Source organism: Cavia porcellus, unplaced genomic scaffold (assembly GCF_034190915.1).
Source record: "Cavia porcellus strain 051 isolate PalLab524CR breed Dunkin Hartley unplaced genomic scaffold, mCavPor4.1 scaffold_17, whole genome shotgun sequence".
NCBI lineage: Eukaryota > Metazoa > Chordata > Mammalia > Rodentia > Caviidae > Cavia > Cavia porcellus.
In genome coordinates, this window is record NW_026947500.1 from 34,148,855 (window position 1) to 34,164,650 (window position 15,796).

At 47.0% G+C, this 15,796-nt stretch overlaps 1 protein-coding gene across 2 annotated transcripts in view; it reads left to right on the plus strand.

Annotated features, from left to right (window-relative positions):
* Ldlrad3 (low density lipoprotein receptor class A domain containing 3) overlaps window positions 1-15,796 on the plus strand; it is a 253,943-nt gene that overhangs the window by 81,641 nt on the left and 156,506 nt on the right. For both annotated transcript variants that reach the window (XM_013145940.2, XM_013145941.2), the window contains exon 2: window positions 1,241-1,387. In XM_013145940.2, coding sequence (XP_013001394.2) covers window positions 1,241-1,387 — 147 coding nt within the window. The remainder of the gene's footprint in view (window positions 1-1,240; window positions 1,388-15,796) is intronic.

Consider the following 15,796-nt stretch of genomic DNA (forward strand, 5'->3'; position numbering starts at 1 on the left):
AGGCTTCTTTCTTTCTTTCTTTCTTTCTTTCTTTCTTTCTGTCTGTCTGTCTGTCTGTCTGTCTTTCTGTCTGTCTGTCTGTCTCTCTCTCTCTCTCTCTCTCTCTCTCTTTCTTTCTTTTTGTACTGGGGATTGAACTCACTACCTTGCTCTTGCCAGGCAGTTGCTTATGCCACTGAGCTAAATCCCCGGCCCTAGAAGCTCATTTCCTATTACAGCTCTGGCAGGAAAACCTTTAGTATGTATGTGTATCTTTCCACCTGAAGGAAGGTGAGGTGTCCTAGCTGTGCTTCTCTCGGACATATTACAAGTGTCTGGTCAATAATACCCAATAAATGCTTATTAAATGACTCAGAAGGGAGCCCTGGAGCTATGTGTACCAAGGGACTGGTCTTTTCTTTCCTCCTTTTCCCCTAAGATAATTTTATTTCCAAGTGGTTTCTTATCTCCTAGACGTTGACCATATTGGCTCAGGCTGACCCAGGAAGATCTGCTCCCAGAATTCAGAGGGGCTGCACTCAGCACTTGCCCCCAACTTGCCAACATCCCGGCTTCCTCTGTTTGCTTCCCTGACCCAGGGCAGTTTGGGTGGGGACCTTGGTACCTTATGACTCTGTTCTGTGCTATAACAGTGAACCTGAACCTTGGAGTTTGATTGTAAACCTTGGAAACTGGGCAGACAAGGGAGGGCTGAGGGGAGCCTCTTGGGGGTTGAAGGCCAGAGTTTCAAGTTTCATTTCGGCCTTTCCTCCTCATGAGGTCAGTTTGTAGATTTGGGCATCCTGTTTCCTCCAGTGAAATGATCTCCAGGTGTTCCTGCCAACTTGACCCAAATTCTGGGGCTTTGTGCTTGTGGGGGCTGCAAGTTTGTAGCCTGGAAGGATCCTTCTGTTTTTGCTGGGTGAGATGTTGGGAGTTCAGGTCTGCACGTTGTTCTGGAACTTTAATTTTTACCCGTTTTAGAAAAGAACATTTGGGTTTTATACCTGATTCTTTTGGTAGGAAAAACCCATCAGTTAGTGACACCTGTCTTGTGACAGGCACCAAGTGCCTTCCTCATGTTTTTCCAGTTCGCCCTCTTAGGATCCCTGGGAGGGGGCTGGGACAGATCATTAGTTCATTTGGCAGTTGAGGAAACTGAGGCTCAGAGGGGCAGAAGCAACTGCTGGGGTCTCCCCTGTGCCTTTGCAGCTGGGTGGCAGATATGGCACCTCCTGACCCTTGTCCCCTCTTCCTCCAGAGAGCCAGCTGCTCCCCGGAAACAACTTCACCAACGAGTGCAACATTCCAGGCAACTTCATGTGTGGCAACGGGCGCTGCATCCCGGGCTCCTGGCAGTGCGACGGGCTGCCTGACTGCTTTGACAAGAGCGATGAGAAGGAGTGCCGTGAGTGCCGGGCTACAAGTGGGGTGAAGCGGGCGTGATCCGGGGTGAAGGCAGGAAGCCCTGATGTGGCTTCCACCCTGCGCACTGTGCATTGCATGCTTGAGGGCTTGGGCCTCTATCCAGCAGTCTTGGCCTGTCCACTCGGTCCCTGTGGCCCAGGGTACCATGATCTGTGCAGAAATGGGTCTCGATGGTAGGAGAGTGGAGCATTCTGCTGTCAGACTCCGCTCCCTGGGGTGCTGCTGTCACCTGCACTTACATACGAGCCATCTGAGAATCCCTGAGGTCACCTAGCTACAATGTCTCACAGCAAGCAAGCAGCATGCTTGGCATTGAAACTAGGGCTCTCCATGCTGTTCGCCACCTCGCTTGTGGTACTCTTGCTGTTTCTTGGCAATTCAGGGAGGGACAGCGCCATGTCAAGTATCCAGCGTGAAGTGGGGGCTTCCCCAACCTTTCTTTGCTGCTAGACACAATCTGAGGCTTCACCAAGACATCCTCTTCAAATGGGCACCACCAGGGTCTGGTAGTCCTTATGATCCTCTCTCCCTACCTCTTACCAGTTTTGTGACTTTGAAACATGCAAGAGATTCAGATCGGGGATCATTCATAAGAAGGGGCACCTGCATGTGAGCTGGGGACTTGGGGTGTCAGGTGACCACACTCCTTGACCCATGGAGTCAGCTCCTGTCCCCTGGCCCCCTGTTGGTCTCTGCAGAGTGAGCTTGGCTATGGGTTATCCTTCTGGGCACCTGGCAGGTGGGAAGCACAGGCTTATTGATGGGTGACTGCCTTGGGCCACATGATGGGAGAGTGGCTATTGGCTCCTTCATGCACTGTGGGAACCAGGCCAGTGGCCTCTCTGACAGGAGGACTCTGAGTTCTGGCTCTGAACCTGATGTCTCTCTGGAAGGCAGCTGAGGAAGTGGCTGAGAATAAGATAAGGACTTGAACTTTTAGCATAGCCGTTATGGGGATCGGAGACCCCATCTGATGATGCACAGGAAAGAGCACTGGCTTGGAGCCCACCCACAGGAGCCAGCTCTTCTTCCCATCTGATCTGGTTGGAAAGGTAACTGACTGCTCCTGGACTGGGCCTTGCCTGACAGAGGGACCTGTTCCTGGTCCTCAGGGAAGATTGGAGGATGGCAGTTTTTTGGGGAATAATATTCCATTTTGCCTATCTCATGTAGTGTTTCTGAATAGACTATTAGACATAATGCTTTTTATTTGTTTCTTCTCTTTTTCTTTTTCTTCTTTTGCAGAATTTCTTTTGGAAAATAATTTTTCCCCGTTTCCAACATGGCTTCAAAACTACTAGGAATTTCACATTTCTCTTTTGAATTTCAGACGAGCCTTGCTAGTCCTTGTCTAGTTTTAAGGGTTACTAAACATTCTAGAAGTACTGTATGTGGACCTGGCACTTTCAGGACAAGCTGTGTTTCTGAACTCCAGGTAGTGGGACTGTTACTAGCTAACGGGGAGTATTTGTCCCGGGAAAAGTTTCTGAAGGAATGCAGGCTGCAGAGTCAGGCTGAGGTTGCATTCCCAAGTCTGTCTACAACAGCTATGTGATATCAGTGACTTCTCTAACGGTCTCTGTCCCCTGTCAATACAGTCCTGTCATTTCAGAATTCCTCATTAAACTGGAAGAGGTAACAGACGGAGAATGTTAAAAAAAGAGATGGTGCCCACAGCTTCCTGGAGCTGTTTGGTTTTGTTGAATACAGGCTCCCTCTTGGCTATCTTCAGCCTGTCACATGCCCCTGAGGGTGGTAGAAACTTGATTGACATTTCTTTCTTACCTTTGATCAATGCATCATTTAAAAAAATAAATGATCCTTACATACAAATACATGCACTGATCTCCTCTGTCGCTCCCTCACTTTTTTGTTTAAATTGTAAAGCCAGAACACTGGAAAGGTTAAACAATCTAAGGAAACGAAAAAGTCCCTTTTCTAACTGAAATTCTATTTTCATTTTAAATCTTCCCCATTCCATTCTGGAAGGTGATAGTATAAGCCACAGAGAAAGACTGGCTGTGTCTTTTCTCTGTGTTTAGGTGGCTGAGTGTGCTTGGGAAAGTTTCCAGAATGTTCTGAACCTTAGCCATTGAAAGCGTTGACCAGTTCCCTAGGATCTCAATTTCCTCTTCTCCAAAATGGCAACAGTTCAGCATTGTTGTGAATGAAAATTTAACATGCACAATGTGTGCATCATCGTGTCTGCATACAGCCCAGTGAGTGGCTAGTAAAGATGAACTCTCACTGGTCACCTGTACCAATTATGTTATGTGGCTGTCTGTATCAGGATGGAGGATAGCATTGCCTGCTTTTTTCTACTTAACGTTAGAGGCCCTTGGCCACCTTGCCGTGTTTTGTGTTCAGAATTGTTGTTCTGTGGGATTGGCCCATGCTCCATCACAGAGATGCCCTGGAATTTAAACATCCCATTATCACTTTGATCTCTTTTCATTTTATTACGTCTAAAAAACAAACAGTTGGTCTCTGCAGCTTCCTGGAGTGATCCCAGCATTCAGGAGCATTTCGGGAACTTGCTCATGCCTGGACCACAGAAGGATGGAGGTTTCAGCTGGAGTCGGGCAAGGAGGCTTAGGCTAAAACCTCTTTGCAAGGATGCTGTGGTGGCAGAAGTAGAATTCATGCCACCTTCGAAGGAGGTAGACAGGCCCTGTGTCTTACTCTGGAGTCACAAAGCCTTTTCTCTGATTTTTCTTTTGCTCAAGTTGGTGTTTCTGGGCATCAGGGTGAAAGTGGCCAGTGTTCTCACCTCAGAGGGGTGATTACATTGTGCCTTAGAGAGAGAGAGAGAGAGAGAGAGAGAGAGAGAACAAACTGGCTCTTCTTTAAAGTGTAGGGAAGAGCTGGGAGAAGTGTCTCTTGGCGGGATGTGAGCCAGGGAGCAGCTCTTTTACATCTACACAGACAAAAGGTTTTCAGAAGCTAGGAAGACTTTTTATCATAAGATAATAAAACTACATATTGTACAGATTAAGGGGAAGGGCCAGAGATACAGCTTAGCAGCACAGTGCTTCTCTGGCAAGCACGAGGTCCTGAGTTTGATTGATTCCTGGTACCAAAACAACAACAACAACAACAACAAAGAAAGATATAAATCAAGGGGAAGGAAGGAGAAAAACAGGCATCGCACAGAGTCTGTATTCCAGCAGATATTGCAAGTGTTCATTCTGGCTTTTTCCCAGGTGCAATTACCATGGCTGTTCAGTTTTTACATTTCAGTTTTTTCCATGTAACATTTCAACATGTGAACATTTATTCTGTTTTTAAAATTTTCTGTCACTTTTAATGCCTAGATAATAGGCCATTAATTTGGTACACTCTAATTCATCTATCATGCTACTATTTATTACTCAGTGTTCATCTTTTATCCCCTCCTGCTGTGCTGGCAACAGAAGCCAGGGCCTTTTGCAGGGCAGGCAAGGGCTCACCACAGAGCTCTACCCATCTGGGTTCCAAGTTTCTACTATTGGAAATAATGTTCACTATTGTAAATGTGAGGGCGGACCTGACTTTCCCCATTTTGAGAGCAGTCCTTAGGCTGAATTCTCAGAAATGAGAGGCCTGGGCCCAGGACTGGGAGCTGTTTTCTGGCTGTGCACACAAACTACCCACTTGTTTTGCTAAAGAGCTGCACCCGTTTGCCTTCCCTGGCAACTCGTGAAAACTGGGACTTTATTTTAGGCTTGGCAATGCTGAGTAACATATTTAGGAAAACATTTTTTTTCAGGTTAATTTAATAGCTGAAAACCATTCAAGTATTTTAATTTTCTATGTTTTAAAAAAAAATTAAGAAGGCTAAATTTTTCCCCATACCTCTGTTTGCTAGTTGTATTTCCTTTTGAAATACCTATTAATGGACCACAATTAATATTCAACTAGGTTAACATTTTAAATTTTCTGTCTTGTGCGTCTAGGGAACTTCTCTCTTAAAGTTTTGAAAAGAGAAGCATGTTAGGACATTTTGGTTCTTGGTTAGTAAACTGACCTAAGTAATCATTTTACCCAAATCTCCTTCCCTCTCTCCTTCTGCCTTTCCCTCTTCCCTTCCTGTCTGTCTGGTCCTTTGCTTCCTTCACATTCTCTCCCTTCCCTTCTCCTTTCCTTCCCTCTTATCTTTATCTTATAAAAGGAATGAAGACATGTTTTAGAAAAATGTTGATGTTGCATGAAAGCAGATTGTGAGGCTGGTGATCTTGTGTACCTACTTGAGCTCCACGTGGGCCACTCCGTCCCAGGACTTCACTTTAACTCACTAGACTGCCCTAAGACCTCTATTGGGAAGGAACTGTTGTCATCTCTAGATGAGGAAACTGAGCCACAGAGTGATTATACATTTGCTTCTAGACCCAGAAAATAAGTCTCCCTGACCATTCTCGGTCAGAGGCCGCTGGGGAGTCTTTTAGTCTTTCTCCACAGCCATCTGTTACCCTGCTGGAAAGGATCATGTGAGTTAGTGAGTTAATCTTTCTATACTAGTATATTATGACTGTGCGAGTCAGTTTTCCATTGCAGTAACTGACACCTGAGGTAATCAGCTTATAAAGAGAAGAGGTTCATTTTGGCTCACAGTTTTAGAGGTTTTAGTCTGTCTTGGTTACTTTTCTTTTGTTGCTGAGACAAAATACCCGACTCCCAAAATGAAAGAAGGAGAGTTAATTAGCTCACAGTTTTTGGAAGGTTCAGCCCCTACTCAGCTGGCTCCAAGACAAGGTGGTGTGGCTGAGGGGCAACTGTTCATAGTGACTGCAAGCAACAAGAGCAAAAAGGGTAAAAGGGAAAAGCACACCCCCTGGCACCCACCTGAGTGCGTGCAGCACTCACACCACCAGTCCCAGTGCTGGACAAGGAACCAATCACAAATGCTAGACTTGGCCACTTTCGTGACTGTGGAGGGCTTTGGGGGACACCCAGACACAAACCATAGCAGTCCATGATATGTTGCCCTTTTGCTTTGGACCTGTGATGAGGCAACTCATCATGCCATGGAGCAAAACTACTTATTGTGTGGCTAAGAAGCAAAAAGAACAAGGAAAAAGAGCCTGGGGTCTCACAATCCCTTTCAGGTACACTCCACCAATGACCTCAAGACCTCTCACGAGGTCATACCTGTTGAAGGTGCCATCACCTCCCAGTGGGACACCCCAGGGCACCAGAGCTTTGCCAGATGGGCCTGGGAGGGACATTCAAAATTCAAACTGTAGCAATAACAAACCTGCTTTAAAAAATTTTATTTTTAGAAATGTTGATAGTGTTTGTCTGTGTTAGTGATTTTTAAAGCGGCCTTCAACCCTGTGAGCCTCTGAAATGTTTTGCTCACAGAGGCTGTACTTTTGTTACTGCCATGCTGTAATAGAGAGGCTCTTCCAACCCACACCTGACACGGAACCAAGCACCTGAAGCTCTCCTTCCTGTTCTGTGCTGGATTTTAGCTATCACTTCTGTGTGTCCTAAAAAAATGGTAGAGACATCCCAAATATTTACCTTCCTCACAAAGTGGTTGATCATTTCTTTTGGAAAAATATATTAATTGATATCTTTGAGCAAACTTATTCAGATTTTTAAAGTCTCAAGCCATTTATGGCAGTGTGGGGAGTGTGTGTGTGGGGGGTGGGGGAATAAATTCAAAGACCTTATCAAATGATAAAAAATTTTTGACTTTCCAAATGCAGAGATATGGAAAAGTAGGTATAAAAATGGAATTTGAATTTCATGTGCTTTTATTGTTGCCTATGTATGCCTTCTCATTGCTCCAGGGTGGTGCAGATATCTGCAAGATTGTGCAGAAGGGACTAGGTTGGAATCACGGTTCCTAAGACGAGTAAAAGGAGAGGAAATGCAATTTCTCTGTCCTGTTTTCATCATCTTCCTCAACTTCCGTGTCTAGGTGGTGTACCGTGGCCTAGTGCTGCTTAGCAAAGATGCAGGAACTGGGTTCCAAGGAACTACTGACTGTCCTTTCTGGCCTTCACCGGAATCCTGCTGTTTCCCAAAGCTCATAACATGGCTCCGTGTGTGAAATGCTCCATCAAATCAGGAAGCTGCTTCTTTCCTCAGGCTGCTCTGTTTTTTCTTGAAGGACAGGATGGACCGCTGGTGTGTGGGGCCTTGGGATGCAGTCTGTCAAAGCACTGTGGGATGCAGCTGCTGGGAGGTGTGGTCCTCCCCTTCAGCTGCCCATAGACAGAAGCATCTCCATAGCATTGTTCTGGGTTGAATTGTGCCCCCTGTAGGATCCCTGGATTGAAATCCTAGCCCTTCTACCTCAGGAAGTGACCTTGGATGGAGATGGGGTTTTATGGAGGTAGTTGTGTTAAAATGAGGACGTCTGCTGGTCCTTCTAAGAGGAGGAAATGTGGATACAGATGTGTAGAGGAGTGGTGATGGGGAACTCAGGGCAGGGCTAGAGTCTTGGACCCTTCCCCATGGCCTCGAAATGGAACTAATCAGGTACATTATAAGCAATGCACACCCTACTGCTGTGTTCTGCGATATTTTCCGCTGACAGCCTGCTTCTGTTTTCTCCTTTAACCCTCTCAAAGTAAGGATCACACTGTAATGGGTTGAATTATGTTTCCCCAAAACATGTAGAAATCACTTCTGGTGTTTCAGATTGTTACCTTACTTGGAAATGGGATCAATATACATATGATTAGTTGAGATGTGACTTTAACTGGAGGAGGGTGAGCCCTTATTCCAATCTGAATGGTGTCCTCATAAGAAGATAATGTAAAGTCTCGAGGGAAGAGCACTGTGTGACAACAGGGACAGAGGTTGGAGTGATGCAGCTGTGGGCCAGAGGGCACTGAGGGCTGGCAGCTGCCTGCAGAAGCTGGGAAGAGGCAGGCAGGAAGGATTCTCTCCAGGGTCTCAGAGGGAGCACAGCCCTGCTGACCCCTTGATTCCAGACATCCAGCTCCCACAGCTATGAGAGAACAGCCTCTCAGTTTATGGTACTTTGTGATGCACTCCTGGGAAGGAATACAACTGCTTCCTTCCAGGGACCACTAAAGTCTGTTGGGATTTGGACTCCTGTGAGTCTGCTTTAGCCCATTGGATTGGTTTTCTTCTTTGTGTTCTTTCTCTCTCTCTCTCTCTCTCTCTCTCTCTCTCTCTCTCTCTGTTCTGGGGATTGAACATAAGGCCTTCACATTGAGCTACCTTTGTTTTATTTTAAGGCAGGGTTTCACTTAGTTATGTAAGCTGAGCTCACATATGTGATCCTCTTACCTGTACCTCCCACTTTGCTGGAATCACAGGGGGGCCCACCATGCCACCTTGGGTCTTTACTTACTAACCCTCCATGTGCCTTGTTTCCGCAGAGGCGTCTGTCTTGGTCTCTGAGAAAAGTGGCTCATTTCCTGCAGGGCTTGGCTCCTGCAAGCCATTGTGAAGTGTTGAATTCCAAAGGCGCTCAAAGAGGTTGAGCCTTGGAAGATAGAAACTGGCCCTCAGAAGAGTCTAGAGACCTTTGTGGGGGAGTAATGCTGAGTCCACTCAACGCTATCAACCCTACAGATACATCCTTCCCTGGCACTCCTTCCCCAGAGAAAAATCCAAGACCTGTGTGTATACATCTGTGTGCTGCTTCTTTTCTAATGAAGCCACTTGTTTATTTGTGTATTTGTTTTTGAATGTCTCAGGTAATTTCAGGCACCTTGCCCTTCACTTAATTTCTTCCATCTCAGATGAAAAAACCATGAACCCTGTGGTTAAGAAAAAAGAGTTTGGCGCAAGATTCTGCTGGCTTCTCTCCAGCCTTGATTTATAGACCTATGAGGCCTTATTTTACCTAATCTGCACCGATTTCCACATCTATGAAATGGGGTCATAACAGCACCTGCTCCAGGGGAGATATTTACAACATCTAATAAGTGATGTGTCCCGGCCATTTTCCTGTTTGAAAGAAGGTGATCTTGTGTAATAGGTACTGTTTCCTGGGACATAGAGTATGTAGTTCAGCTCTGTGCGTCCAGGAGCTAAGGCATCTGAGGCCTGTGGCTGGGGGCTGGATGGAAGTGAAGCATTCAAAGAGTGCGAACTGGCTTTGTCCCCTTGAACCAATTATGCTGGTGGCATCCCTGCCCAGTGCGATGCTGTGTTGCTGCTTGAGCCTACTCCTGCCCTGACTTGGTATGTGAGCCTCTGCTACAGAGAGCACTGAGCAAGTCTGGAATATCAGTCCTTACCTCTCTTGAAACTTATCCTTGGACTAAAAGCCTCAAGGAGCCAGCCATATGCCCAGGTTGGTGCCGAGGAGGTGAAACAGGTATATAAATCAGAAGGTGAACCAGGCAGTAGAGAATGCAGGGGGTGAGGTCTGGAGGGGCCTGTTCTGCATTCTGTCTGTGAACCCCAGCCTCAACGGACCTGCATCCGGCCTGCACATGCTCGAATGGCTGCGGTGCGGATGTCCTCAGCTCTGCTGGAGCCCTGCCCCATTGAACACATCAGTGGATTTTGGTGGCAGCATTTTGCTTCATGGCTTCCGTGGCCTTTTCTGGCTTCATGGGTAAACAGTCCTCTCCACCCTCCTCCACTGGCTGGAAATCAGCATTGCTCCCTGTGGTCTTACTGCAGGCCTGTGACTGCCTTCCAGACCCCCTTTTCATCCCAGATGTGCATTTCATGCCTCAGAGCCCACAGTGAGGGGAGTCCTTCAGTTATGAGGTTGGAATCATAAATTTGCAGGTAGGCACCTGGCAGGTACCGGTTCCAGGTTGTCTGGCTACACTTGACTTAACATGAATTTAGCCTGAAACAAACTTTCTTAAAAGGCTGGATTTTTTTTTTTTTTTATTCTTTTAGACACCAGTAATTTTTTACTAGAGAAAGCCAAAAGTGCTGTTACTCTTGGACTTAACAGTTTCTCAGAGCTCCTGTGACAAAATACTACAACCTGGATAACAGAAAACAATGGGAACACTTCCTCAGTTCTGGAGGATAGATATCAAAAGCCAGGGGTCACAAGGTCTCTAGGGAAGGTCCTTCCTCTTCCTGGCTTCTGGTGGTTGCTGGCAATGCCGGGGATGGTGCATTCCAGTCTGTTTCCATCATCTCATGATCCTCGCCATGGGTGCCTGGCTGTGTCTCTGACCATCTCTGTCCACATGTCTTCCTTTCTGTGAAGATGTTGTCATTGGATTAGGACCTGCCGCACCTTAGTATGACTTCATTTTGACTCAATAAAACTCGGGCACAATGCCCGCTTGGCAAATGCAAGATCCTGATTTTGGTCCCCAGAACCAAAACCCAGAACAGAACACAACCAAATGAAAAACGAAGTTCCTGTTTCCAAACAGTCACATTCACAGATCCTGGGGTGCTCACTAGTTAACTACGTGCTTTGGGTGAGCATTGAGGAGATGACACTCCCCGCCAAACACCGGGGTTTAAACTTGGCTCCATGTGAGCCCCACAGGGCGAAGGTTCTTGCTGCATATACCAGGAGTGTTTCCTTATTTGTTTAACCTTTCCCTTTATAGCACAGTTATGGAGCAGGGCCATGTATGTCCATAGAATGGGAGTGGTTGGGAAGCCTGAGAATAGGGATTTATTTAGAAAATAAATAACCATATATGCACTTTTTGAAAGGCTGTATTTACTTTCTCTTCACCTGGTGTCTTAATTGGGCCATAATCTTAGTGAAAAGATCCTCTGAACACTAGTGAGTGTGTAGCAGCCTGTGAAATTGCTATCCTGTTCTTGGCTGTGAGGTAGATAAGATGCTGTACCCTAAGCACAATGTCAGCTGGATTTCTGCCCTCCAGCCTTGCCTGGGAGCTGAGGGGCTTCCAACTGGGTTTCCTGCCAGATTGGGCTGTAGCTGGTAGTGTTTGCCCCACCCAGGGATGCTGAAAAGATGATTTAGTTGCCAACACTTATGAACTGGGAGCTTGCACATAAAAATTGGGATCATCGGGTTTTCTTTGAAAGTCAGATTTGACATAAAAGAAATCCTTTCTGCATTTGCAGAGAACCCTGTCCACTCTGTATCTTGGCTGCATCTCACCAGCTTGCTCCTGAGAAGGCCTCTAGCGTGTCTTTAATTCTACAATGCACATGTTTGCCTACACTTCCTGATGGGCTGAGAAGACAGGTTCTTAGTTTAACTGACAGAGCATTTTCATTTTTAGCTGTACATAAAATAATAGCAGGGTTTGCCTAGGTGGCATCTTAGATTCAGTGAAACACAGGAACTTTCTGTGATTCCTAGCATGCGACGTTTCCATCAAAGGTGCTAAAAATTTCCAAATGGGTTAATCCACCATGTGTGTGTTTTCTGTAGAGGTCTGTGCTGGCAGGGAAGGGGCAGGGTGCATGGTGGGACAGACCTGGCTCTCTGGTGTCACCCTGCATGCATCAGAGCTATATGACCTGGACAAGGCACTTTGTCTCAGTTTCCTCTGGATTTGAAGGAAGAGAGATTAAGCGTAACACTTGAAACCTCTTCACACAGCAACTGGCATGTAGTAAGCACTCAGTGAACATTTGTTATGTTCTGATGGGTGGCAAGATCATATTTCTGGTTTCCATTCCTGTTCTGTCACTTCCCTACTTGGAGCCCAGTTTCCTTATCTGTGAAGTGGGAGCAGGTGTGAGAAGGAGAAGTATGAGAATAGGCACAAGGTGCTAATGTCTGGTGCTTCACTGGCACTTAGTAAAATCAGCTTTCCTGTTTTCTCTTTTCCCCAGAAATGTATAGTTCCCCATAATGGGGAGTTTTCAGGTGTCTTAGTGACCGTCCTCTTTGCTGGGACACAGTACCTGACACTCACAGCTTAAAGGAAGACTCGTTTATTTAGGCTCACGGTTTTAGTCCATGCTCAACTGGGTCCAAGTCAAGAAGGTCATGGTGGGAGGGTCTGGGTGGAAGAAAGCTGCTCATATCATGGCAGGTAGGAAGCAGAGAGAGAAGAAAGGTGCAAGGAAAGGAGATCCACCCTTCCTGTTTCTGGCTGCTGCGAGCCTCCTCCAGCCAAGCCCCACCTCTTAGCAGCAGGTCACCTGTAGTGCCCCGTGATCCAGTCACCTTCCATAAGCCCTGCCTCAGAGTACATAATGCTTTGGTGGGGAGCATTCCAGATCCTACCCACACCTCATGGTAGCCAGAGTTTCAATCCAGGATCCTTCTGGCTACTTTGGGCATCACAGTTGGGCAGGATGATGGGTCATTGATTCTTCCTTCCTATCAGTTGTCTAAGCTAAGGAATGTGGACTGTTCTATGTTAGAAATAATATGGATATTCAGGCCAAAATGAGCATCTCTCCTTCCCTTGGCTGTGTTTAGGTAACAGAATACCAGGATCTTGTGACACTTGGTTTTGAGAGGTAGCATATGGGCCCACCTGGGGTGGGGGGTGCTCCAAGCCAACAGGTCCCCACTGACCAGAAGGTGAGGAAAGTAAGACTCTCTGCCAGGGGGCCTGGTGCCCCCTCCCTTGGAATTGGGACAGAAGACCCCAGACTATCTCACTGGGAAAGAAGCCTTTCAAGTCCGTGGAGATGAGACTTCCAGTGGATAAGGGGAAAACTGAGAGGAGCTTAATTTAATTTAGAGTCTTCTGGGAAAAGAGCAGCTTCTTCATTTTCAAAGTCACTAAATCTCCTACTTGTTAGAGAGTTTTACTTTGTTACTCAATCAGAGATCCCTGTGATACGTCTCTGCCAGTGCCATGCTAGCCCTGTTCCGCTGGTGACAGGGCCTTGGAATGGGATCTTTCAGAATCCCACCAAACCCCTTCTGGCTCCCGCCATCCCTTGTAGGTGGCAGTTGCAGTTCGGGGCTTGCCACTGCTGTCTTGGAACCACCAATTTACCTGCCAAGCCTGTCATCAGCCAAGAACTTGGTGGCATGGAGTTATCTTAAAGTCATCTTCTAAATGAACTCTTGGCACAAATATCAGCCTCATTCCACCTCGCCCTTCTCGACCCTACTTCCAGCGAGCTCCATTATTATCAGCACTGTGTGCTGCCTTTTCCTGCTTCCAGGAACAGAATCTTAGTTGAAACTGCACTTAGCTCTGGGGAGGCCCGTTTCCCCGTGTCTCTGGAAGAAGTGTGTCCGGGTATACCTGAGCCCCTGTTGGTTGGGCACACTCTCATTGCCAGGACTTGGCTGTAACTGCAAGATGTAGTCAGTGGTAATGGGCTCGGTAATTGCTAATAAAATTTAAATGGCTGCAAAATCACAGAACATGAAAAAAAGTTTCTTTCCTCTGGCACATCCAGACAAATCTTGCTGATCCAAGTGAGGCTGCGACTGTGCAGTCTCTTTATTTTTATTTTTAAATGCAGACTTGCACTTTCAGCTGCAACACTGTAAATGTGCACTTATTTAATGGCTTTAAGGAAAAAAAAAAGAAGTCCAGAGACAGATGAGAAAATAATAATTTTAAAAAGAGGATGTGGTGCATTCCCATCATACAGACACATGACCAGCATGATTCTTCTGCCAGGAACACTCAAGAATTAGTTTTCTGAAGCTTTAGAGTGGGAGGGGATGGAGGTAGAGCCTCTTTGAGTTCAAGAGGTAACAGCATACCCCTCTTTAGAAAGCATTTCAGGAACTTTGAGATATTGACATCATCCCATAAAATGGTGGGAGAACCTTAGGTATGAAAGGCAGTCCTTGCTGGGACATAACTCACCTGCACAGCATCTGCCTGGCAAGTGCGAGGTCCTGAGGTTGATTCCTGGTACCAAAAGACAATGGAAAGCAGTCCTGTTTTTTGAGTCAGTGGTTGGAAGGGAAAGAAGAGAGCAGGTTGCCTGCAGGTATTCTGTGGTCTGCGGTAGAGCAAAGCCTCATGTTAATTCCAAATTATAGTGTCTGCCTCATGGAGAGGCATCTTTTACATGTACCTGAGTTGTTGCTTCCTGTGATCTTTGCCCTTTATTTTGGGAGAGGCAGAATCACAGATTCTCCATGGGATTAAATATACAAGGTCCGGATATTCTTGGCTCTTGCTGACTGTTGGCCAGTGGAAGAGATGTTTGTGTCTCCTGTCATTTAGGGACCTAGAGCAGAAGCTTGGGCTGTTTAAGGGGGTGCAGAGAATACAGCATTTCTTTCTTGAGAGTGAGAGGTGACTGAGGTGACTCCTGCCACAGCTCTGCTCCTCCCTGAGCCTGTGCATGCCCATTCTTATTACTCTGCTGCCTGACGTTGGCCCCTGGCCCTGGTGCCCTGTGATGTGTATGTGGCATATCCCCATGGCCTGCTGTGCAGGACAGGCAGCCCAGTGGGCAGCTGAGTGAAGCTGCCAGGTGACAGAGAGCAGGTGGTCTTGATTCAGAGCAAGCCAGTCTCTGCCGCCTGGTGTCTGTCATCCAAATCCAAGCCGGGATTGCCACAGCTTCGTGGAATGCAGACCACTGGCTGGTCTGATGCTGGGAAGGCTGAGTGTGAGCAGGAACCAGCTGCCCGTAGTTGAGTGTTTCTCTTGGTGCAGCGATGACAGTGCTTGGTGCCTCGATTCACCCCTGACTGTGTCTCTGCTACTGTGCGGGTCTCTCTGAGCCTTCTGAGATGGCCATGGAGGAGAAGCACTGTTTTGTGTCCTGTTTACCATTCAGTCTTCTAGGTGCCCTGGTGTCTCATTCCATTCCAGCTGCTTTAACAAATTGCCAATAGTGTCTGTCTTTCTGCTGTGTGAGGAGGCAGGGAGAAGCCAGCAGTCTACATGAGGGAGGGCTGGGCCATGTGAACAACCTGAATGCAGCCTGCAGAAGTACAAGAAATAAGTGTCCTTTGTGTGAGCCACCCAGCCTGTGGCTCACTGCTAACAGCACCCAGAATAGGCTTCTGCCCACTGCTTACTGAGTGCACACTCACATCCTTCCCCTCCCAGTTGTGGCTGGACAGAGGCCATCTCCAGGAATCCTCCCTGTGCACCCCAGTACATTTTGAGGTCTCTCCTCTGGGGTCCTGCAGCATCTAGACTACTCTTTCCGAGTGCACCCAGAGCACACCCTGTACTATCTGTTTACTGACTCCTGTAGTCCCCAGAATTAGGCTTCTTGTAAGACAAGATAACCCCATCTCTGCACCCCCAGCATTCCTTCAGTTGACATCCATTGCTCCAGGACTCCCAGAGGCCTGCTCAAACCATCCGGGACCTGCACTGCCATCCTAGGCTCCTCCTCTCCTCCTTCTCCTCTTTTTTTCACTTTATCTTCTTCCTGTTCTTTCTCATCCTGTCCTCCTCCCCTCCTCTTTGTTCTGCCCTTCTTCTTCCTCTGCCTCTTCTCCCTCATCCTCCTGTCTTCCTTTCTCCTCCTTTTCCCTCTTCTTCCTCCTCCTTTCTCTCACCTTTTCTTTCTCCTTTTCTTTTCTCTTCCCTTTCCTCTTCCTCGTTTTTCTTCTCTC